Source organism: Lathyrus oleraceus, chromosome 7 (genome assembly GCF_024323335.1).
Source record: "Lathyrus oleraceus cultivar Zhongwan6 chromosome 7, CAAS_Psat_ZW6_1.0, whole genome shotgun sequence".
NCBI classification, from domain to species: Eukaryota; Viridiplantae; Streptophyta; class Magnoliopsida; order Fabales; family Fabaceae; genus Lathyrus; species Lathyrus oleraceus.
In genome coordinates, this window is record NC_066585.1 from 263,886,355 (window position 1) to 263,910,090 (window position 23,736).

The following is a 23,736-nucleotide window of genomic DNA, read 5'->3' on the forward strand; positions in this document are numbered from 1 at the left end:
GGTAAGGCTTTATCGTCGATCTTTCCCTCGACTCGTGCTTGTGGTGACCTTTTTTAGGACCGTATCTGTCATTCCTAGGTTGTATATTCTATTTAGCATCTCGAGCTCTCTTATCTATATTGCTTTCTTCGCCCTTGATATAACATTATGCTCTATTCATTACTTCATCCATGCTGGTGGCCGACTTTTACGCCAAAGATTCATTGAAATTCTGGAAGGCTCCCACAAACATTTTCTGATTCATATGAGAAACTTTTGTTGTTCATTCATTGAATCGCGCCATATATTCACAGAGAGTTTAAGAGGGCCTTTGGCGGTGGTTGAATAAACTAGTGGTGGACACCTTTCTATGCTTGCTGGTGGAAAAATACTACACCATCTTCCTGGTTATATCTTGGTAACCGATGATTGAGAATATAGGTAGGCTCATGTACCAATGTAAGGCCACATCCTTGAACGTTCCTGCCATGAGCTTGCACTTTAAAGAGTCAGAAGCCCTGACTATCATCATTTGATTGTTAATTAAAATTATATGCTCATATGGATCACTTTTGCCATCAAAGGATAACAAATATGGTGGTTTAAAATTCTCTGGGACTTGATCGCCTCATATTGCTTCTAAAAGAGGTTAAGGATTTATAAGTTCTTCTTCTGCTTCCCCCTCCATAGTATTTTGCGTTTGCTGAAGTGTGTGAACACTTTCTTGCAAGAACTCATTCTGCTGGCGCATATTCTCCACAATTGTTAAACGTTGTGCCATGTTTGATGGAATGCGAGATTCACTCCTACTAGGAGACAATCCAGACACCGTGTTATTGCGATGTTTTTGTGCGGTATGGGAAAGTTTTACCGAGGTCCCACGGTGGGCGCCAAATGTTCATGATAAATAGGGATGATAATTTGACTCATCCCCAATGGGCACCCACAAATTTATCCACAACAGATAGGATAAAAACCCGCAAAAATGAGTACGGGCATGAGCTCGGGTAATTACCCATAAAAAGAAGCGGTTATGGGTGCGGGTATGGGCACCTTGATACCCACCCCCGCCGCATACCTGCACACTATATATTTATGTATTTTTATTTATATTATATATTTTTATTTATGTTATTATATAAAAATGTATGTCTATCAATTATAAAATGTATATCAATGGTAAACCATTACGTATTTAATATAAGTGTTAGTTTATTTCAACAATAAGTTGTTTGAAACTTTTTAAGTTTTTAAAATTATATGATATTTTATAATTGATCTATTTATATTTAATATGAGTGCATATGTACGGGTATGAGTACTTACATACCCATAGGGCACGGGTACAAGTGCTAATTTTGGCACCCAAGCGGGTATGAGCTCAGACATGAGGATTTTTTTTTAAATAGCGGGTATGAGGATGTGTATTATAGTACCCTATCTAAACCCTACCCATTGCCATCCCTGCTGATAAACAATTTTGGATAATCTTCCTTAAATGAATCAGGAGAGACTAGAAACACAATGGGAACTAAGTGTTACTTGATTATTTCTATTGGTGTTTGTCCATTCCTTCCTCAACCCGAAGACCTTTTATACCCATCACACCTCCAGGGATCATTTAAGAAGTTTCCTTTCAAGTATCATGATTAAATGGTGCTGATAGCGTCTATCGTCATCATCATTATCATGTAACGTCATCTCTATCAAATTCCTTACTCCCATGTAACCAGGAAAAACTCTATATCCGTTACACCGATTATACACACCATCCAAAAACGTGTTACTGAAAACTAAATGATTCGAACTCCTATTTATCTCATAAGTAGCAATCCAGATATCGATATCTCTTATGAATACCAGACTCACCCGACTTCTCCTTCTCATTCCAAATAACTTATAATTCAATCTTGAGAATTCCATAATATACCATGCTATTTAGTAATGAAGGGTATAATAATAAAACACCTCTAAATATAAAGGTGCCATATATGAATGGAGGGTGACACTTCCACTTAGAGTAATATCCTCAAATGCTAGTAAGAGTGATTTTATTGTCCCGTTGGGCCTTCAAAGCTAATACCCAACCCAAACCGGGCTGTCCAACTTTTCACCACTTTCTTCTATTCTCTCCCTATTCACTCCTCCTTCTCCTCTCATCGGAACCACCCTCCCTTTTCAGATTGAAATCTCTCCGATACTTTTGCACTCAAAACCCTAATTCCAATGGATACACTTCAAGCAACATACAAAGACGAAGAAGATGAAGATGAAGACCTTCCACTCGCCACCACAACCGCACCCATCGCCGACCAACCCGCTGCCTCCGTCGCTACCGATATGGAATCAACATACGCACCTCTGATCACTTCAAGCACCCCTTCTGACACCCTTACCGAACCCCAAAACGATGGAAAATCGGAGCTCGATCCCTCTGATGATCCCTCCTCCGACGAAGCTGCATCAAACGGCTTGAATTCCCCGAAGCAGAGTAGAGGAGATGCCGATGAAGATGAAGAAGAACCGCCTCCGAAGAAGCAGAAACAACTGTCCTCTCTGGATATTGTCAAGGACGAATCGGTGTCATTGCCGGAGGAAAACAACGGGACAAGAAATGCTGTTGCGTCAACCGCAACGACATCGACGCCGGCAAACGGAACTGTGAAGAAATCGAAGAAAAAGAGCAACAATGTGTGGGCTACAAAATCAACAAGGAAAGGGAAAAAGAAAAGCAAAAACAACAACAATAAAAACAACAATAATAATAATAACACCAACAACAACACAAATGGTGGAGAAGACAGCGTTCTGGTAACACCGGTACCAAGGTTCCCGGATAAAACGGACGATACACCAGATATGAAGATATGTCTCTCAAAGATATACAAAGCGGAGAAAGTAGAGTTGAGTGAGGATAGGTTGAGTGCAGGGAGCACAAAGGGTTATAGAATGGTTAAGGCAACGAGAGGGGTAATTGAAGGAGCTTGGTACTTTGAGATAAAGGTTGTGAGGTTAGGGGAGACTGGACACACACGTTTAGGTTGGGCTATGGATAAGGGTGATTTGCAGGCACCTGTTGGGTATGACGGGAATAGTTTTGGGTATAGGGATATTGATGGGAGTAAGATTCATAAGGCTTTGAGGGAGAAATATGGCGATGTAGGTTACGGAGAAGGTGATGTTATTGGGTTCTATATTAATTTGCCTGATGGAGAGAAGTATGCGCCAAAAAACAAGCAGTTGGTTTGGTATAAAGGACAAAGATATGCATATGCTCAAGATGCTAAGGAAGATCCACCCAAAGTTGTGCCCGGTTAGTCTTCAACTCTGTTGTTTTGTTTCTATGCTTTTCTATTTTATCATCTATTTGATGTTTGATTGATTGGTTACCTTGTGATAGTATTAAACTGTAGAGTAGAGTGTAGATGCTAGATACTGAGAATTTATTTTTACCAGTTTATCATCTAAGGGCCAAATTGATAGTTCATTTTTGTAGGGGTGAGGATAGTGAATACATGGACTGAGAAACAATTTTTTAGATCCTTGAGTGTGTGAACTTGGTTATGGAATCCCTTCTGTATGTATGTCTAAACTCTGAAGTTAGTGAAACCCTATGAACTCCATATACATAAAAATGGAAATGTATGCCCAACAACAAATATCTAAAACCGACGACGCTACCAACACTTGTGCTACGAAACATTCTAGTGCCCATCTAGAAAGTATGCAGTTACTTTTGAATGTTTTTCCTGAAAATATTTCTTATTCAACTCACCATATAAGATATGGGTCTGGGTCTGGGTATGGCTATGGCTCAGATAAAAATCAATATGGACAAACTTATGTCATATTCCTTAAATCCAGCCTGTCTTGTTCTTCTTTGAAATTCTACAAAAAGGCTTACCATTCTATACCACTGTTGCTAAGTTTGTGTTCTTCACTGAAAAAAAGCTTACCATTCATTCCTAAATCACATTGCATTGCAACATAGACCTACTTCTTACCAACTAGGGCTTGCAATTGCATGCATCTGTTGGGGTCATCATATCTCTGGTTTGCACTTGCTTCTTGCTGAATTGTCGTGTGCTCTCATTGAAATAAGTCTGAAGTTCCTTTCATGCTCTATTATCTTGCTGTGTTCTTATTTTGCTGCCACAAGTTCGTAACTGGCAGAGTGCTCTGCCGAGTTACTTTCTTCATATATCAGTGAACCTAGTATGCTCTGTATTGTTTTTCTAAAGTTTTCTGTACCATATCGTGCCTATATCACGTTATGTATTTGGACTTTGTAGAGACAAAAATTTATGCGATATTCTCTCAGACGAAAAATCCATAATGAAAGGACCTTCAGAACAAAAATTAAAAGATGTTAACATCTTATATGAAGCACAATAAACGTATGAAAAAAGTGTTTTTGCGCGCAGAAACAATTTCTGAGATTTGAGAAAACAGAGACTACATCATCCAAAAGAGAAAACAAGTGAGGGAGTGAACAGAAACACATAAACAAGACTTGAGATAGAAGATGAGACAGTATGCCAAAAACTTCCACCCCTTGCATACCAGAAACTTGCAACAGAGATTAGATAGAAGTGTGACCACACGTTTTTCTTTTTCTTGAAAACACATTTAGCAAAGACTGAGTAGAATTATGAAAACGCCATCTAAAACTTGGCATCCGCACGTTGTGGGTCAGGAAATTCTCACATGCATTCACCATTTCCATTCAAGTGTATGCTAGCCATGATTCTGCCGAGGACTTCATTTGAGAACTCTGTATTTTGTTTTTCAATACTTTTTAAAATGATAGTACTTCTAAAGCCTACTGAATGTTGTGTTATTTCATGATCAAGGCTCTTGAGTATATCGATTGGCTTAGTCACGGGTGTGACATTTTTCAATAACTTAGATGCCTCCTGTTAGAGTTTTTAATATTGGCCATGATTCTCTTGGAATCAATGGAGAAAACTGAATTATGATTTCATTGATGAGTTAGTTACACTGGGTTTGGTCTATTTATAGATTTGATGGATGACCTGCTATAGCAGGTAAAACCTAGGGCTGACTGACATTAGTCAGTCAGTTATAGTTTGCTATAACTGCTCTAACTGTAACTGAAGTTAGTTACTAGGCTATGATAGAGTACATTAATCCTATAGTAAGCTCATGTTAACCTATTTACAAATCTCATAATATTAAATGAATGGCTCCTTTAATAGCCCCCTTCAAGCTGCACTGTGGGTGATTTGAGCAGAATCACATACTGTGAGCTTGCTTCTAAGTTCTTCAAATCTTGAAGTTAGTAACTGAAGTTAGTTACTAGGCTATGATAGAGTACATTAATCCTATAGTAAGCTCATGTTAACCTATTTACAAATCTCATAATATTAAATGAATGGCTCCTTTAATAGCCTTCAAGCTGCACTGTGGGTGATTTGAGCAGAATCACATACTGTGAGCTTGCTTCTAAGTTCTTCAAATCTTGAAGGAGGAAGAGCCTTGGGGAGGATATATGCTCTTCGAGCCTAACCAGGTACATGAGTGACCTTAAGTTGTTTGCTGATGTTAGGATCAAAACAGTAGTCTAGCAACAATAGAAATGGAACAGTGACACAAGTAAGTCAATTGATGAATATTATTGATGAAATAAGGCTAGAGTTCATATGGGATCTAGCAGAATACAGTAAACTAGCATGAAAATGGAAAGAAAAGATGAAGAAAAGGGTCAAGCTCTTCGAGAGGCCTTATCTCTCCTATGAAAATGAGACTCAAATCATGCATACTGACAAAGGAACATTCTCTTTGCATATATTCCCTCAGATCTGGATTTCTCTCTCTTCCTGCCACCTGGCACCTCTCCCATGTGCTGCTAACAGAATTAGTTTTGAGTGGGAGTAACACTATTCCTCATCTCTCTCTTCTTACGTGTCCTACTATACACCTTGCCATATCTATCAATTCCCCCCCTTTCAAAACTCTCCTTGACCTCAAGGAGAAATTCAGGAAACTCCTGTGTCATCTTCTCAACTAATTCCCAAGAATTTTCAAATTCCGGTAAATTCTTCCACTTAATCAACACCTCCAATACCCCCTGTTCAGTTCTCCTGGTTTCCACAACCCTCTCAGGAGTGGGTTCTAGGTGCCAATCCTCCTTCATACAAGCTGGTAGGGGTTGAGGTTCTACATTAAGTTTGACAGCCTTTTTTAACAATGACACATGAAACACCGGATGCACCCTCGTGTCTTCAGGCAGTTTCAATTTATAGGCCACTGCCCCTATCTTCTGTATCACTTCATAAGGCCCATAAAACCTGGGACTTAATTTTTGGTTAAGTCTCTTGGCCAACTTCTTAAGTTTATAGGGTTGAATCTTTAGAAACACCATATCTCCCACCTCATGTTCCACCTCTCTCCTATGCTTGTTGGCTTGATTTCTCATCAAATCTTGAGCCTTCAGCAACTGCTCTTGCAACTCTTTGAGCATAACATTCCTCTCAACAGTCAGTTTGTGGACTTCATCCACTGCTGAAAACGGAGTATCCCCTCTTATTAGCACTGGTGGGGTTCTTCCATATAAGGCTTCAAAAGGAGTGGTTTTCAAGGAGGCATGGTAATTGGTATTGTACCAATACTCTGCCCAAGCCAACCATTTTGGCCACTGTTTTGGTTTCAGCCCAGTTACACATCTCAAATAAGTTTCTAAACACCTATTGACCACCTCAGTTTGCCCATCTGACTGAGGATGGTAAGCACTGCTGTATTTCAAACTCGTACCTGACCACTTCTTTTATGAATAAATCAGCAATGTCCTTAGCAGTATAAGGATGGCTCACAGGAAGAAAATGAGCATATTTTGTCAATCTATCCACCACTACCATCACAGTATCCACTCCATGCACCTTAGGCAACCCTCCTATGAAGTCCATGGAAATGTCACTCCATGTCTGTGTTGGTATAGGCAAAGGTTGTAACAATCCTCCAGGACTCAAGGTTTGATACTTATTCCTTTGACACACTTCACAAGCTTGCACATACTCTTGTATCCTCTTTCTCATACCCTCCCAATACACCACACTAGCAATTTTTTTGTAAGTCCTTAGGTATCCTGAGTGTCCTCCCACAGCAGTATCATGGAATTCATGTAAGAACCAAGCAATTCTGGGTGATTGCTTGGGAACCACTATTCTGCCTTCATGACACAACCTACCACCTTTGAGCTGAAAATCAGTTTGACTACTAGGATCTGCTAACAAGGCTTGCACTATAGCCTTTAGTTTTTCATCACCTTGGACTTCTTCCTCCAATCCTTCCCAAGCTTCACACTGAACTGTTGTGATATGAACATACTGCATCTGTCTTGATAAGGAATCAGCTGCATTGTTCTCCTTCCCTGGTTTGTATTTAACCTCAAAGTCAAATCCCAACGATTTTGAAATCCATTTCTGTTGTTCCTCCCCCATTGTTTTCTGCTCAGTAATGAACTTCAAGCTCCTCTGGTCAGTGTGGACTTTGAAGTGTCTCCCTAGCAAATAGGGTCTCCACTTTTGAATAGCAATCACAATTGCCATGAGCTCCCTCTCATATACAGACTTTTTCTGAGCCCTGTCAGACAAGGTCTGACTCATGTATGAAATAGGCCTCCCTTCTTGCATTAAAACAGCTCCTATTCCTTTTCCTGAGGCATCTGTTTCTAGGATGAATTCCCTTCTAAAATCCGGCATAGCTAGCACTGGTATGGTGGTCATGGCCTCCTTAAGCTTCTCAAAAGCCTCTTGAGCCTCACCACTCCAAACAAAACTATCCTTCTTGAGTAATTGAGTTAAAGGCCAAGCAATCCTTCCATAATTTTTCACAAATTTCCTGTAGTACCCTGTTAATCCCAAAAACCCTCTCAATCCTTTCAACTCTTTAGGCCTGGGCCATTTTAACATGTCTACTATTTTCTTTGGGTCAGCTGATACACCCTTTCCCGAAATGATGTGTCCCAGATACTCAATCTCCTCCTGTGCAAATGAACACTTTTTCCTGTTGGCAAACAGTCTGTTGCTTTTCAGCACTTGTAAAATCTCAGTCAAATGTTGTTGGTGTTCCTCCCTACCCTTACTGTAGATTAGTATATCATCAAAAAACACTAGGCAGAATTTCCTCATAAAAGGCCTCAACACTTCATTCATGAGTGCTTGAAATGTGGAAGGAGCATTTGTTAGCCCGAAAGGCATAACCAAATACTCATAGTGGCCTTCATGAGTCCTAAAAGCTGTCTTGGCTACATCAGCTTCCTTCATCCTGATTTGGTGATAGCCAGATTTTAAATCTAACTTAGAGAATATCACTGCACCCCCCAATTCATCTAGTAGCTCTTCAATAACCGGTATAGGAAATTTGTTAGGTATTGTGACCTTATTCAAAGCCCTATAATCAGTACAAAATCTCCATCCTCCATCTTTCTTTTTCACCAATAAAACTGGACTTGAGAAAGGGCTAGTGCTATGCCTTATGATTCCAGCCTGCAACATATCTTTTACTATCATCTCATTTTTTTGATAAAAAGGGTACCTATATGGTCGGAGATTTGGAATAGCAGCGTCATGTTTGAGTAGGATAGCATGGTCATGTTCTCGGGGAGGAGGTAACCCTGAGGGGAGATTAAATACTTCTTCAAATAGTTCCAGGATTCTCTCCCATTCTGGTGTCTTGGTGTTATTCCCAGCCTGTTTGGCCTCCATGGAGTGCAAATAAAATCCCATCCCTTCATCTGTCAAAGCTTTGAGCATAGCTTTCCATGAAGCTTGTCGGGTACACAAAGCAGGGTCACCTTGTATATTGTATTTCTGTCTTCCTTGCTTCCATTTCAGGCATAACTCTCCAAAATTTGCCTCAATATTACCCAAGCTGGCCAACCAATCCATTCCTAGCACCATATCAGACCCTCCTAACTCCATTAGAAAAAAATGTTGACTAAATTCCACCCCTTGCACCTGAAACCGTAACCCCTCACACACCCCTTATTCCTTACCCTTTCACCATTTCCAACTTCAATCACATATACTGGAGTATCTACCACCTTCAATTTCAATTCTGTTACTAACTTGGAATCAATGAAATTGCTGGTAGCCCCAGAATCAATCAATGTTAACACCTTTCTTTCATTCACAGTGACCCACACCTTGAAGGATTTGTTAGAAGTAAACCCTTCCCTACTCTGCAGGGACAATTGCAAAGTCTTCAACTCAGCTATCATTTCCCTCTCCTCTAATGACTCCTTCACTCCTTCTTCTTCCTCACTACTACTTTCACATAGCCTCAAACTCATGTGTTTGAACTTACAAGTATGGTCCCTATTCCACTTGTCTCCACACTTGAAACATAACCCTTTTTTACTCCTTTCTTCCAATTCTGCAGGGTCTAATCTTCTTCCCTGTATCTGTCAGTGGGTCCAGCTCCTTTTTTTCCACTTTCTGTTTTAGCACCACACACTTCTCCAAGATCTTTGAATTTATAAGTCCCTCCCCTATCCTTCCACCCAGTACTCTTTCTCTCCATTACTTCATTTTTTCCTTCAATTAGCAACGCACGATCCATCACATCTGCCAGATCGTGATTGTCATAGAGCTTCAACTCTGCCTGAATTTCTTCCTTTAAACCATTCAGGAAAATAGACCCCAGCATACCTCTTTCTTCCCTTCGTAACGGAGCTACCAAGAGTTCAAACTTGTCTCTATATTCCATGACTGTTGTCTTCTGTTTCAAGCTCAACAATGGTCCTAATGGATTATGCAGCAATCCAGGTTGAAACCTTCTAATCACAGCTAGTTTGAACTCCTCCCAGTTCCTCAACGGTGTTTGTTCTTCCCACCATTGAAACCAATTCAACGCCCTGTCCTCCATCGCTAACACCACCGTGTCCACCTTATCTTGCGTACGAATTTCGTGGAGTCGAAAATAACGTTCCACCCGCACCAACCACCCATACGCATCCTCTCCCTTGAATATCGGAATCTCCAATCGCCTCCTTCCTCCAAAAATTCCGCCTCTCTGGTTATCGTTATGATAATGGTGTCGTGGTCGCGATTCCCCTGATTCTGAGCTGAAAGCGCTTCCCTCGCCGTCGTCGTCTCGCCGGTCCTCACGCCCTTTACGTCTGTGACGCCGCGTTTGTTGTTCTTGAATGAGTTGACGTATCTGATCAACGGTGACTTGAGGTCGTGACTGTTGATCTAAAACGAGTTGACGAATTTGTTCCATGGACGCTTCCATGTTACCCATCCACTGTTCTATCAGTTCAACACGATTTTCCATAACGCTTCTCGTAATGACCATCCATAGGAAAAACGAAACCAAGGCTCTAGATACCAAATTGTTAGGATCAAACCAGTAGTCTAGCAACAATAGAAATGGAACAGTGACACAAGTAAGTCAATTGATGAATATTATTGATGAAATAAGGCTAGAGTTCATATGGGATCTAGCAGAATACAGTAAACTAGCATGAAAATGGAAAGAAAAGATGAAGAAAAGGGTCAAGCTCTTCGAGAGGCCTTATCTCTCCTATGAAAATGAGACTCAAATCATGCATACTGACAAAGGAACATTCTCTTTGCATATATTCCCTCAGATCTGGATTTGTCTCTCTTCCTGCCACCTGGCACCTCTCCCATGTGCTCCTAACAGAATTAGTTTTGAGTGGGAGTAACACTATTCCTCATCTCTCTCTTCTTACGTGTCCTACTATACACCTTGCCATATCTATCAGCTGAGCACTTTTTCTCTAACAAAGAATAAGTCTAGTTCTATGTGTTTTGTTCTTGCATGATGTACAGGGTTGTGAGCAAGAGAAATAGTGCTCATATTATCACATAGGACAGTAGGAGTGGAGTAAGGAACCTGGAGTTCAGTTAGAAGAGACTGAACCCAAAGTAATTCTGATGTGGCAAGGGCAAGACTTCTGTATTCAGCTTCGGTGCTTGACCTGGAGAAGATAGGCTGTTTCTTGGCCCACCAGGAGATTAGATTAGGACCTATGAAGATACAGGCTCCTGATGTTGACCTTCTGTCACCAATGTATTTTTGGCCAGTAGTTATAGTTGTCAGACAATAAACCCACTAAATACTTTATGCGAAGGTGATCGTAATTTGATCCTGATTTGGTTCTATGTGCAATGCCGCTGCCGCATTTCTGTCTTAGTCTTAGGTACGTAGCAATTTGAATTCCTTAATCTCAATGTCTGAATATTCACTAATTTGGGAGTTCTGTGTGTGCTTGATACTTGGGATGGGAACCTCAATAGCTTGGAAAATTGTCAGAGCCCATTGGTCATGATATATAGGTTGCTGTTAGGTACACAACTTATTCGTTCAATTGATTATGTACATGTTTCTATAATTGAAAAATAAATGAGAAAATTCTGCATGAACTGCGTACGAACTGCTTCTATAAGTTACTTTACTTATATTTGAAAGCTTATGAAAATACGTTGAAGGCAATTTAATACACATACAATCAACTATTTTCACAAGCTCTCGAAACACCATACCTCTACAATTGAAATGCTATGGCCATTGATTGAACAACTATATCCCTTGCTTATTGAACAACTGTTAAATTTCCTTTGCTATAAGTTGTATTTTGAGTATGGAATGAAAATTCACTCGGTTTCAAATATTCTCTTCCCTGTGCAGGAAGTGAAATGTCTTTCTTTAAAAATGGTGTATGCCAAGGTGTTGCTTTCAAGGACCTCTATGGTGGTCGTTACTATCCTGCTGCTTCAATGTATACTCTGCCAAATGAACCAAACTGCACAGTAAAGTTCAACTTTGGTCCTGACTTTGAATTTTTTCCTGAAAATTTCAATGAACGGCCAATTCCCAAGCCAATGATTGAAGTTCCTCATCATGGTTTTGACAATCACGTTGAAGATGAGAAGAAATTAAATGGAGAATCGGATGAGAAGAAATTAAATGGAGAATCGGAGGAGAAGAAATCCAATGGAGAATCGGAGGAGAAGAAATCCAATGGAGAGTCAGATGAGAAGAAATCCAATGGAGAGTCAGATGAGAAGAAATCCAATGGAGAGTCAGAGGAGAAGAAATCCAATGGAGCGTCAAATGAGATGAAATCAAATGGAGAGTCGAATGAGAAGAAATCCAATGGAGCGTCAAATGAGAAGAAATCAAATGGAGAGTCGAATGAGAAGAAATCCAATGGAGAATCGAATGAGAAGAAATCCAATGGAGAATCGAATGAGAAGAAATCAAATGGAGAATCGGTTGAGAAGAAATCAAGTGGAGAGCCGGATGAGAAGAAATCAAATGAAGAGTCGGATAAGAAGAAATCAAATGAAGAGTAGCATGGGCTACAGTTTTTTGCCAAGTATATTTGCTGCACAGATGGATGGGTTCATATTCTGCTAAAACTTTAGTTGATATTAGGTTGATTCTTAAATGACTAGGTTAGTGGTGTAAACTTACAAAGATCTTAATATTCTTAAAATCCATGGAAAATTCTTATACTTTTCAAAGGTGTAGTCAGATATTTTGTAGTTTCTCTGGCACTGTCTTGGATATTTCTAGCCATAGTTACAAATGCATGAATCATTTGTTTGATAACTTCACAAAAAAATATATCTGGTATAGTTAAGATCAGACTCTTGATGAAATGATATGCCATGGGGAATGCAACACTAATATATGAGTTGTCAAGTACTAACTGTAAATAATGTATTATTTCCATAAATAATTGTGAAATTTATTATTTTAAAAACTTATGAACCATAAGTGCGCATAATCCATGTCCCGATTCTTATATTTTACTCGCGTAAACTATAATACAGAAATAAACAGTATTTCCAAATGCATTATAATATAATAATGTTGGGGGTATATAGTGTATGAATACTGTGTATTTATATCAGGAAACAATGGAATTCTAATGACATGGAGAGTTGAGACCCTCTTGAGAAGACAATGGATGCAGTGGTTGGTGTCTCTTGGAAGCGAACGACGGAGTTTTCCTGAACGAAGGCCGCTTCATGATTCGTTGCAGTGTTTGCTTTGTGTAGATACTGTGAAGGAAAGGTACAACTCTCTCCTTAAATTTGAGAATGAAAAAGAAAAAAACTCTAAGCAACAAGAGGATGAAGATGACCACAGCTAGGTCCCACCATTTTGAATAATCAACCTTCATTCCAAGCATTGTTGTGAGGATTATTTCTCCTTTCAGTTTTGGTCCACCAGCTATGAATGAATCAAACTCCATCCCAATCATGTCATTCTTGAATGCTCCCTGCATCCATTTCCCAGAATCAATAATGTTACGTCATACACAAAGACATTCAAAGTTGCAATTGATATAAACATGTAACTGTGTAAGTGTTTAGAGGAGTTTACAGCTTGTTATAGCTTATAGAAACAACTTTAATACAAATATACCTGCAATCCCCATGCTCCATAATTGATGTATGAAATCGGGTAACGCCAGAAGAATTTAGGAAGATCATGGATCTTCCGGAAATAGCCAGCAGTCATCATCATAAGACCCTGCACACACATAATATATTTCAATTAGGAACCAGAATTAACTATGACTAGAAGTAATTATGATACTAAAATATATAAAGGGTTATGTTACGCTTACGATATATCCTGCTCCAATTATCAATCCCATAAGAAAGTTGGGAACCAATGCAGCTATAATCATCATTGAGCTCTCCACAACAGCAATACATCCCAAAAGATCCAAACAGATATACAAAAGATGCGAAAACTCGGGACGAAACTTAACCATATAATATGTTATCGTCCCAGTAGCAAAGGACATCGCTGCTACAAAAGGAAAAGAAGAGAGAAAATTCGACAGAATGTATACTGCAATTCCATAATATCCATTCAGCCTTTCCTTATAGAAGACCTGCAACATAGAAAACATGTCTTTAGCTTCATCACTAAGTGTTAGAGACGATAATATTAGTGTTCAGCGCAGCGTTTGATTCGATACCTTCATTTCCTCTATGAACGATGGGAATCCTCCTATGGCCATAAATGTCATGAAACCTGATATAAAAGCGCCACATGCTCCTCTTGCGTAAATGGCTTGATAACTTGAACCAACTTCGAAAAAGATTGTTCCAACACACAAAGATAAAGCAACATAGATTGTTAACCTTATCCAATAGTACCCTACATCTCTAGACATGTTCACAAAAGATCTCTGAGTCAAAGTTGATAGTTGCTTCCACCATTTGACTTGGCTCTTGCTCTTACTTTCATAATCACGCCCGTCCTGTAATTAACACGAATCCTCGTTCTTCATAATTTCATATAGTAAAATTGTTCATGTTATTATAGAAAACTTAGGTTACAAGTTACAGCATCCTAGGTGTAGAATTCTACTTACAAAGTTCGACATTTGTTTGATTCTTGCTCTTGCACAAGTCGCATATTCTGACCAACGGTATTTCTCTACGAGTACTGCTTTGGTCGCTGCTGTCGATAAGTTTGCTGTCGATAAGTTCACCGTTGACGGTGCTAATGTTTTTTGTTCCTGCATTCAAAGGAATTAGTTTAACATAGTACCAAAGACGCGTCTCAATAACAGTTCAACTATTTTAAACCGCTCAAACCAGGACGAAACAACGATCCAACCACAGGTGTTATCTGTTTACACTTCAACCGATCAATAAAACATAAAACAAATCGTTACATACATGTGTTCCCCGGGAAGCCATCATAGTAGTCGTGACAGTGTCAAAGTCTGAATTAATACAGCGAAGAAAATGATCAGAAGGGTTTCTTCTACTCGGACACGGAAATCCCGCTTTCGCAAAGAACTGCATAAAAATCATATCAGAGTTTATTCCAAACAAACGCAACACGTAATCCGGCGTCAACACAAAAAGTACCTCAACCGCATTTTCAGCCGGTCCAAAGTAAATTGTCTGGCCTCCAGAAAGCAGAAAGAGATCATCAAATAATTCAAAAACCTCGCTACTCGGTTGATGAATAGAAGAAATCACAGTTCTCCCATCATGAGCAATGTTACGCAAAGTTTGAGCAACAAAATAAGCTGAAGCACTGTCCAAACCACTTGTAGGTTCATCAAGGAACAAAAGACAAGGTCTTGTTAAGATTTCAAGTGCTATGCTTAGTCTTTTCTTTTCTCCACCACTTATACCTCTCAAGTGCCAATTTCCTATAAGCCTATCAGCACAATCTTGAAGACCCATTTCTATGATTGTTCCTTCAACAATGTCATTCATCTCTTGTTTTGTCATTGTTGTTGGAAGCCTTAAATTTGCTGAGTATGATATTGTCTCTCTGACTGTTAGGGTTCCCAACATTATATCTTCTTGTGTCACATAAGCCTGTATAGTGTTTGATACATAGAAAATATGTTACTATTATGAAAAATTACTTGTTAATTGTATATAACAAGAAATAATTAAAAAAGAAATTCATATAAGTTACTTACTACAACTCCATAGTCTAGATTCCTTTTCTTTCCATTTAAAAGCACATTTCCAGACATGATAACATTTCTAGATAATCTACCTGCAACGCAATGAATACCAATTATATATTAGAGCCGTTTTCGAAGGTAATGTGTAAGTTAGCCATAATTTAACTGCGACAAAATAAATAGAGATTCTATTTTGTTATAGTTTAATCGTGACAAATTTTTTTATGACACATTTCAAATAGGGGTGGCAAAACGGGTCCGGTCCACTGGGCATGTCCGTTTTGCCCGCACTTTAGTGCGGGACGGACCAAGAATTTAACCCCTCACCCTCTAATGTGGCCGTCCCGTCCCGCCCCATTTTTTTCACGGGCTTTTGCGGGCACGTGCATTTACATAAATTTTTGTATTTTTAAACTTAAAGAGTGCAGTGTCCGCGAGTTTTCCCCGCCCCATCCTCACTTTTTTGCAGGATGGACCTAAGTTTTAGGTCCACATCCTCAATTATGACCGTCTCGTCCCGCCCATTTTTTTGCGGACTTTTATGGAGCGGGCCTAAACGGAGTGGACATGCATGTTTGCCACCACTAATTTCAAGCACTTTGTTATTTTTGGACAACAATAAAATTATTTTTATCCATTTATTTTGGCAAGTGCCATGGCCTAGTTTTTTCTTTGTAAGAAAAGTCTATGATAAATAAGTCAAAATTGTGTCTAAATATTTGAAGTTTGTTTACACTTTTAAGCATGCATGGGCCATAGGAGGGTGAGTAGTATAGGTCTTGTTTGTTGGGTTTGTTATAGATGTTTAATTATGATGGCGCAAATGTGCCATATAGCTAATTTTGGTTATCTTAAATTCATCAAAGAAAATACCAATCTTTTGTTCCATTCTTTCAAGGAATGGAGAATAATGTAGCTACAATTTTAATCGCTTCACGTGCTCATCATTTTACCGATAATTATAAATCTATAATCAACCTTACATATTTTAATCCATTCCCACTCTAAAGTTACAATGTGAAATGTAAGAATTTTCATCCTATTACTTTAAAAATAAAGGCAACCATTTGTTTTAGCTTTTAAAAAATAGATTTTTATTTTAATTTTTAAAAATGAATTTTATAAAAAGGTTTTCTAAATTATTATAAAAATTTTTAAATTTATTTTTAATAAATTAAAAGACATCATTCTATAACATACACATATATTATTAAAGATCAAAACATAGTCAAAATCATAATTATTTCAAAAAACTATATATCAAAAATGAATTTTATAAAAAATTATTTAAAATAACATTTTATGATTTTTTTTTTTGATAAAATGATAAAATACCTACAATAATATTTTAAAAATAATCATTTAAATTAAATTTTTATTTAAAACTTTTATAAAAAAATTCTTTATAAATTTTTTGTACACCAAAATATAAATACAAGTCCATAATACTCTAGATTTTTTTTTTAAATGCTAATATGTAGAATATAAGGATAGACAACCTATGTTTAAGTTGATATTAAATCCAAGATATAAATTTAATATGAAGTTTTATTCTAAAAATTTGATTTTGACGTGTGATATTTTGATTTTTAATTAACTAAATTTGGTGGATAAATTGCGAGATTAATATTTACCGGATCAAATCCATAAAAATTACCTATTTATTACAAAATTTACAAATATATACTTTTTAATTTTAAAAATAAAATTGTTAAAGCTTTAGAATGGCCAACTGAAGAATATTTTTGTTATTATTGAAAAATATATTATTATTATGCGATAAATTTTTTAATATAGTTTAATGTTAATTTACTCATTACTATTTTTTTAATTACAAATTAAATAACATTTAGAATTTTATATTACATGTCTTTGTATTTTTACCATAATTAAATTATATAAATGATGATAATCTAACAATGAATTTCAATTTTATAATGGATAATAAGAATAATAAAAATAAATATTAATTGAATTCGGTCAAATTTAATTTATAATAGACGCAAAATAATTATTTTCAAATGGACGGTTATATATATATATATATATATATATATATATATATATATATATATATATATATATATATATATATATATATATATATTTTAATTGTTAAGAGGAATTTGATAGTCAGATGTGTTGGAATATATGCATCTATATTTCTAGTTCTAAAGGGCCCTAAGAATAAAATGTCAAATCAACGTCAATAAATCATCGTATTGTAAATCTATGTCAAGCACATGCATAACCGTTTCAATTTATTATAGATGAAAAAAAGTTAAAAAAATTAAAGAAAAATTAACAATAAATGACCGAGAAAATATTTAAAGATATAATTAAGATTGCAAAGTGATTTATAATTTAAAATAATTTATTTTAACAAAATAATTTTTGGGATATAGAAAGGATAAGTTTTTGTCTTGCTTATATTAATTCCTCCTAACCATATAACTTAGTTAGAGAGTGTAATAGACAGCTACCACATAAGATATTAAATTTGTCAAAATATTTATAATAATTAAACAATGACTAATTCATACAAAATCTCTAGAAAAAAATGTGACAGCTCTTAACATAACTCTAAGAAATATATTTTAAAAATGACATGTAAAATTTCAGGGATAACTTAGTGTTCACCTAAAAAAACAAGCAAATATTTTGACATACATAAAATTTGATTTTTTTTGTACATCGATAAATTTTGATTGTGTATTGGTATTTCTAAACAAAATCTCTTTAAAATTTTAATTTAATAAAAAATAAATTAAAATAAAATAGCTAACATTTAACAATTTAATACTAGATGTGCAAGCGGCACCTAACTAAATTCTATGAATATCATAATATTCACCAAGACACAGAATTAACTTGAGTAAGATTTATAATATAACTATTATTAAGTTTTGCCGATATAAAAGATGTCATTTAAATCTTTTTTTTTAACATTATGGTCTCCTTCTCTTAAAGTTATATTAATTAATATTATTTGTTTTACAGATTAATATGTCCCTTGTTTCAAATTTTATAATTTCAAGAAAATAGTGAGAGCTGAGATTTTGGAAACATTATGAAAAATATTAGCACTTTCCACTGTTTTTTATATCACCCAAAAGCCTAAATAATCTGTTTCATTTTTCATTTTTTATTCTAAAAAATAAAGAAAAATTAACCGCTTAGTGTTCATGCAATTTCATACAGAAACGCTTTACCAAATATCAGCAAATTGATTTTTTTTTCTTCTTCCTATTTTCGTCATAAAAATATAGATGATTTATCCAGCATTAATAAAAAATTAATTATATTATAAAAATTAATTTGAATGAAAAATGCTTTACAAATATTCTAAATTACTTAGACTAATTTTCATTAAAATTAAACAAATTATCCATAGTTCTTCAAGATAATTTAGAGAAAAAAAAAAGAAAAAAAGAAGAAGAAGACACAGATCAAACAGTTCTATACTTTCTCTTAAGATTTTTTTTCCATTTTAAAAAAAAATTGTTATTAAAGAAGTAGTTAGAGAGAGAGAAATGAACCTGCTAAAGCATCAAGAAGAGTAGATTTTCCAGAACCAGATGGACCCATAATAGCCATGATTCTGTTTGGTTCACCATATCCACTCAAACCATTAAGCAACCTCTTTGTGTGTCCATTCCCAAAATTTGGAATCACAACACTCAGATTTTCCCACACTAAATGCATTCCTCTTTTTGAACTCATTCCTCTCTCTACCTCTATCTCCATTTCCTATTTTTAACCTTTCTTATTTGCTTCCAATCAAACACAAAACAAAACAAATTGCATTTTGCTTATGCCATACATGTACCTAGCTTTTTTATATATACACATGTATAGTAAACTAGGTCACCACTTTGGTATATCAAAAAGTAAATGAAACATTGTCATAAATAAGTACTACCAGATTTGGGTTCTGAGAGTGTATTCGTCTCAAGGTCTCAAGTTCAAATTCTACTAGATGTAATTAATTCTTGTATTAGGCCCGTCTATACGGAATTTTACTTTTACTTTAAACGAAATTTCTGTTAACAGACGGTAAAATTGATTTTTTTGAATTAATCGATCTCTCTGAGTCGTAATTGTTGTTATTGTAGTCTAACTCAAACCGCCCATGTGATATTAATATCTTTGATCAGTGATATGGGCTTTTCATGAGCAGGAGAATTGGTGAAAGGCATATCCCAAGTTTCTTCAATAAAGTACTAGTACTTCCTAGGAGGTTGAAAATTATTATCCTATGTTACATCAATTCAATTTTAAGATAACATTTAAGATTCACATATGCTAACTAACTTTGTGTATGGATTTTAGAAATCTCCCAAAACCGATAATAAATAAAAAATTTCAAGATTTTTTCTTTTCTCACAATTCTAGTTTTTTAAAAGTCCTTCTAAATCATAAAAATGCATTTCACGTTTTAGTTTTAGAATACACAACGTGTTTTTAGTTTGGATTAGAGAATTTTATACAAACTTCTCTTCTTTCTTCCTACTAATGTATTTTCTCATTTCATTTCTATAATTTCAAATTGAATTATTTTTGTTAATTTTATCTCGTTTTGTCATCAAATCTTGTTTGAACCAATAAGTATCTAACTATTTTAACAATAGATCATTACACATTAACTTTTATTCTTTCATTTAATGCAAGAGTTCTTTTTTCTTTGCTACGGGTATTGTTCAAATTATAGAAATTGAGAAATCAGTTCATTAGATTTTAAAGACCAAACAAGAACAATAACATGCATTCAGATTTTGTAATATGAAGTTTATAAGGATGCAGGCTGATTTATCGATTATTTGCATTATTGATATCAAATTTGTTGAATAGTTTATCTTTTTGTCAATTTTTCAGTAATAGATAAGAACGATATATTGAGAACTCGCGCTAAGGGCAATATAGATTAAGCGACTACTATAACTTCAAGAGTCTAAGGTACATGAGCGTTGTGAAAACGATACTGAAATTATAAAGTATAATTGGTTTTTTGATAGGTAAGAAACTCACAAGGATAGAAAAGAAGAAAATAATAAGAACACAGTGAATTTGACTATAAATTACTATTCTTTACTTTATCTTTGAAACAAGATTACATGTGTTACAAAATAATAAATAACCTCCCTCACCCTAACTAGGATTTGCGGTATACAATGATGAGAGACTAGTATGCTATTTATAAGAAAACTAACTTACTAGACTAATGAGCTTTTACACACAGGCCCATTACACAAGTTAACTTAGAGAACAAACTAACTTAAACAATTGGGCATAACGAACAGACCAAATTCGACATGCTAACAATCCTAGCATACTTCGACTACAACATGTGAACAGACTTCGACGACATACTAAGGTCCTGTAGAATTGTCGAACCAAGAAGCTACCCTTCGACCATACTAGAGTTCGATCAAATATCTCACAAATCTCCACATTGGAACAAACTCTATAACATCACAGAAACAAACTAGTTTTCTTTATGCAGCTTTATCAACTGCATACAGTGGAAAAACTTGCAACTTGGTAATATCTTGGTGATCATATCAGCAACATTGTGATCTGTCGAAACCTTCAGCAATTGGACTTCTCCACGCTCGACTACCCCTCTGACGAAATGCAGTCTCACATCGATGTGCTTGGTTCGTTCATGATAGGCTGAATTCTTCGATAAGTGTGTAGCACTTTGACTATCACATTTAACAGTGATAACTCGACCTTGAAGTTTTAGTTCCTTAGCAAAACCTTCAAGCCACAATGCTTCTTTCACAATTTCAATGAGGGCGATATATTCCACTTCAGTGGTTGATAAGGAAACAACCTTCTGAAGTGTTGTTTTCCAACTAATTGATGTGCCAGACATAGTGAACACATATCCAGAAATATATTTTCTGGAATCCATACAACCTGCATAATCAGAGTTGACATACCCTTCGATTTCTGCTTTATTATTTTCACTACATGCTCTACCATAAATCAGGACTCTCTTCAGAGACCCATTTATGTAACTTAGAGTCCACTTCAATGCTTTCCAGTGAGCCTTTCTAGAATTCGTCATGTACCTGCTTACAAGACTTACTGCATATGCTATGTCGGGTAGAGTAAATACCATAACATACATCAAAGAACCTACTATTTTAGCATATGTGATGCTATTCATATAAGCTCTTTTGACCTAAGTACTGGGACATTGATCTATACTTAGCTTGAATTGAGGGTTTGCCAGAGTCACAACAGACTTTGAATTTGACATACTAAACTTGTTGAGAATCTTCCGTAGGTATGTCTATTGAGATGATCATAATTTCGACTGCTTTTTGTCTCTTCGGATGTCAATCCCAAAAATCCTGGATGCTGCTCCCAGATCCTTCATATCGAACTCCTTATTGAGTTCAACCTTCACCTTCATTACATCCTCGACATTGTTGCTTGCTATGAGAATATCATCCACATAAAGCAACAAAATAACAAATGAGTTTCCAGGTCGAAATCTGAAGTAAACACAGTGGTCGAACTGACTTCTAATGAAACTTATGTGTGCCATGAACTTGTTAAATCTTCTATTCCACTACCAAGGAGATTGTTTCAATCCATATAAAGATCTATTTAGCTTGCACACATAATCTTCCTTACCCTTTTATGCATACCCTTCCGGCTGCCTCATCAGGATTGTTTCATCTAGATCTTCGTACAAGAAAGCAGTCTTCACATCCATTTGTTCCAGTTCTAGGTCGAACTGTGCCACTATGGCAAGTAACATTTGAATGCACATGTGCTTCACAACAGGAGAGAACACATTATTAAAGTCAACACATTTTTTCTGAGTGAAACCCCTTGCGACCAATCTTGCCTTATATCTCTTCAACGTCACTCCTTCGTTTCCTTCTATAACTTTGAAAATCCACTTACAACTGACTAACCTGGCTCCAACAGGTTTCTTAATCAGTTCCCAAATGTGTTTATCATGAAGAGACTTCATCTAATCATCCACGACATTCAACCATTCAGTCTTATTTCGACTCCTCATAACTTCCTTATAGTCTCTAGGTTCTTCATCTAGAACCTCGCTTGCAGAGATTAAGGCATAAGATATGATATATGCATACCCAAGTCTTTGGGGTGGCTTGATGACTCTTCTCGGTCTATCTCTTTCAAATAGGTGGTCATCGATAATTTCCTCATGTTCCTCAGTATCTTCAATATCTTATGCTTCTTCTTCAACTTGATCTGGGATACACAATATAACATCGTAATTCTCCACCTCAACATGAATCTCCTCTTGTTCTATCTCTTCTTCATATATCTGTGAACTTTGACTTACGTCATCAATTTTCTTGAAATCCATCCCAGCTTCATTGAAAACCACATATCGACTAGTGATACACCTCTTGTGACTTGGCTCTAGGCACCATAGCCTATAAGCTTTGACTCCTTCAGGATATCCCATGAACATACATCTCAGAGCTCTAGGTTCGACCTTGTCCCGCCGAATATGAGCATAGGCTATACATCCAAATACTCTAAGTTTACCAATATCTGGTGGATGTTCGACCAAATTTATTCAGGTGTCTTCATATCTAACAGAGTCGAAGGAAATCTATTTATCATATATGTTGTTGTCGATACAACCTCAACCCAAAACACATTCTTTAACGCAACACTAGTCAACATACATCTAACTCTACTCTTTTTGAAATGGTTCGATTAAACCTTTCAGCCAAACCATTTTGTTAGGGAGTACCTGGAGTAGTTATGTGCCCTGCAATACCAGAGGTTGCACAAGAACTGTCGAACGCCTCATTGCAAAATTCAAGGCCATTGTCAGTTCTCAGTCTCTTGACCTTCATGCTAGTCTGATTTTTGACCAAAGTCTTCCAACTTTTGAAGTTCTCAAAAGTCTCATCCTTAGTCTTTTGGATGAATACCCATAACTTTATGGAATAATCATTAACTATGGATAGAAAATACCTTGCCCCTAAATGTGATGGACACCTCGTAGCCCCCTAAAGATCAGTATGGACGTAATCAAGGGATCCATGTAATCTTTGTTTGCCTTTATCAAACTTTAGTCTGCAAGATTTTCCAAGTACATAGGGTTCACAAAACTTCAGCTTTTCGACTTTGTCTCCACCAAGTAGATTTTGTTTCCCCAATTCGACCAGACCTCTTTCACTGATGTGACCCAATCTCATGTGTCAAATTTATATCTTCGACAAAGGTTTCGTAGATGCAACATCTGCATAACCACTAGCAACTTTATCCTCAAAGGTATACAAGCCTTGTTTCTT

General features: G+C 36.3%; 2 protein-coding genes across 2 annotated transcripts; one reads left to right on the forward strand and one right to left on the reverse strand.

Annotated features, from left to right (window-relative positions):
- The first annotated feature begins 1,984 nt into the window (after positions 1 to 1,984).
- Positions 1,985 to 12,621, forward strand: LOC127108377 (protein TRAUCO). Its single transcript, XM_051045842.1, has 2 exons — positions 1,985 to 3,292; positions 11,659 to 12,621. Exons 1-2 carry the CDS (start codon positions 2,206 to 2,208, stop codon positions 12,324 to 12,326), a joined length of 1,755 nt encoding a protein of 584 aa, XP_050901799.1. The 5' UTR covers positions 1,985 to 2,205; the 3' UTR covers positions 12,327 to 12,621.
- A 187-nt stretch (positions 12,622 to 12,808) lies between these two features.
- On the reverse strand, positions 12,809 to 19,644 carry LOC127108376 (ABC transporter G family member 15). The gene is made up of 9 exons (XM_051045841.1): positions 18,973 to 19,644; positions 15,446 to 15,525; positions 14,877 to 15,338; positions 14,682 to 14,804; positions 14,372 to 14,518; positions 13,973 to 14,257; positions 13,613 to 13,885; positions 13,408 to 13,515; positions 12,809 to 13,261 (listed from the first exon to the last, which is right to left on the reverse strand). Exons 1-9 carry the CDS (start codon positions 19,178 to 19,180, stop codon positions 12,905 to 12,907), a joined length of 2,043 nt encoding a protein of 680 aa, XP_050901798.1. The 5' UTR covers positions 19,181 to 19,644; the 3' UTR covers positions 12,809 to 12,904.
- Positions 19,645 to 23,736: the final 4,092 nt, after the last annotated feature.

What these genes read in the sequence shown, in the direction of transcription:
- LOC127108376 (XM_051045841.1), bottom strand. Translation starts at nt 19,180, where the DNA reads ATGGAGATAGAGGTAGAGAGAGGAATGAGTTCAAAAAGAGGAATGCAT. An exon ending in TCTTCTTGATGCTTTAGCAG is followed by an intron (nt 15,526 to 18,972) that starts GTTCATTTCTCT and finishes ATTGCGTTGCAG; the next exon opens with GTAGATTATCTAGAAATGTT. An exon ending in CGGCTGAAAATGCGGTTGAG is followed by an intron (nt 14,805 to 14,876) that starts GTACTTTTTGTG and finishes ATTTTTATGCAG; the next exon opens with TTCTTTGCGAAAGCGGGATT.
- LOC127108377 (XM_051045842.1), top strand. Translation starts at nt 2,206, where the DNA reads ATGGATACACTTCAAGCAACATACAAAGACGAAGAAGATGAAGATGAA. An exon ending in TCCACCCAAAGTTGTGCCCG is followed by an intron (nt 3,293 to 11,658) that starts GTTAGTCTTCAA and finishes TTCCCTGTGCAG; the next exon opens with GAAGTGAAATGTCTTTCTTT.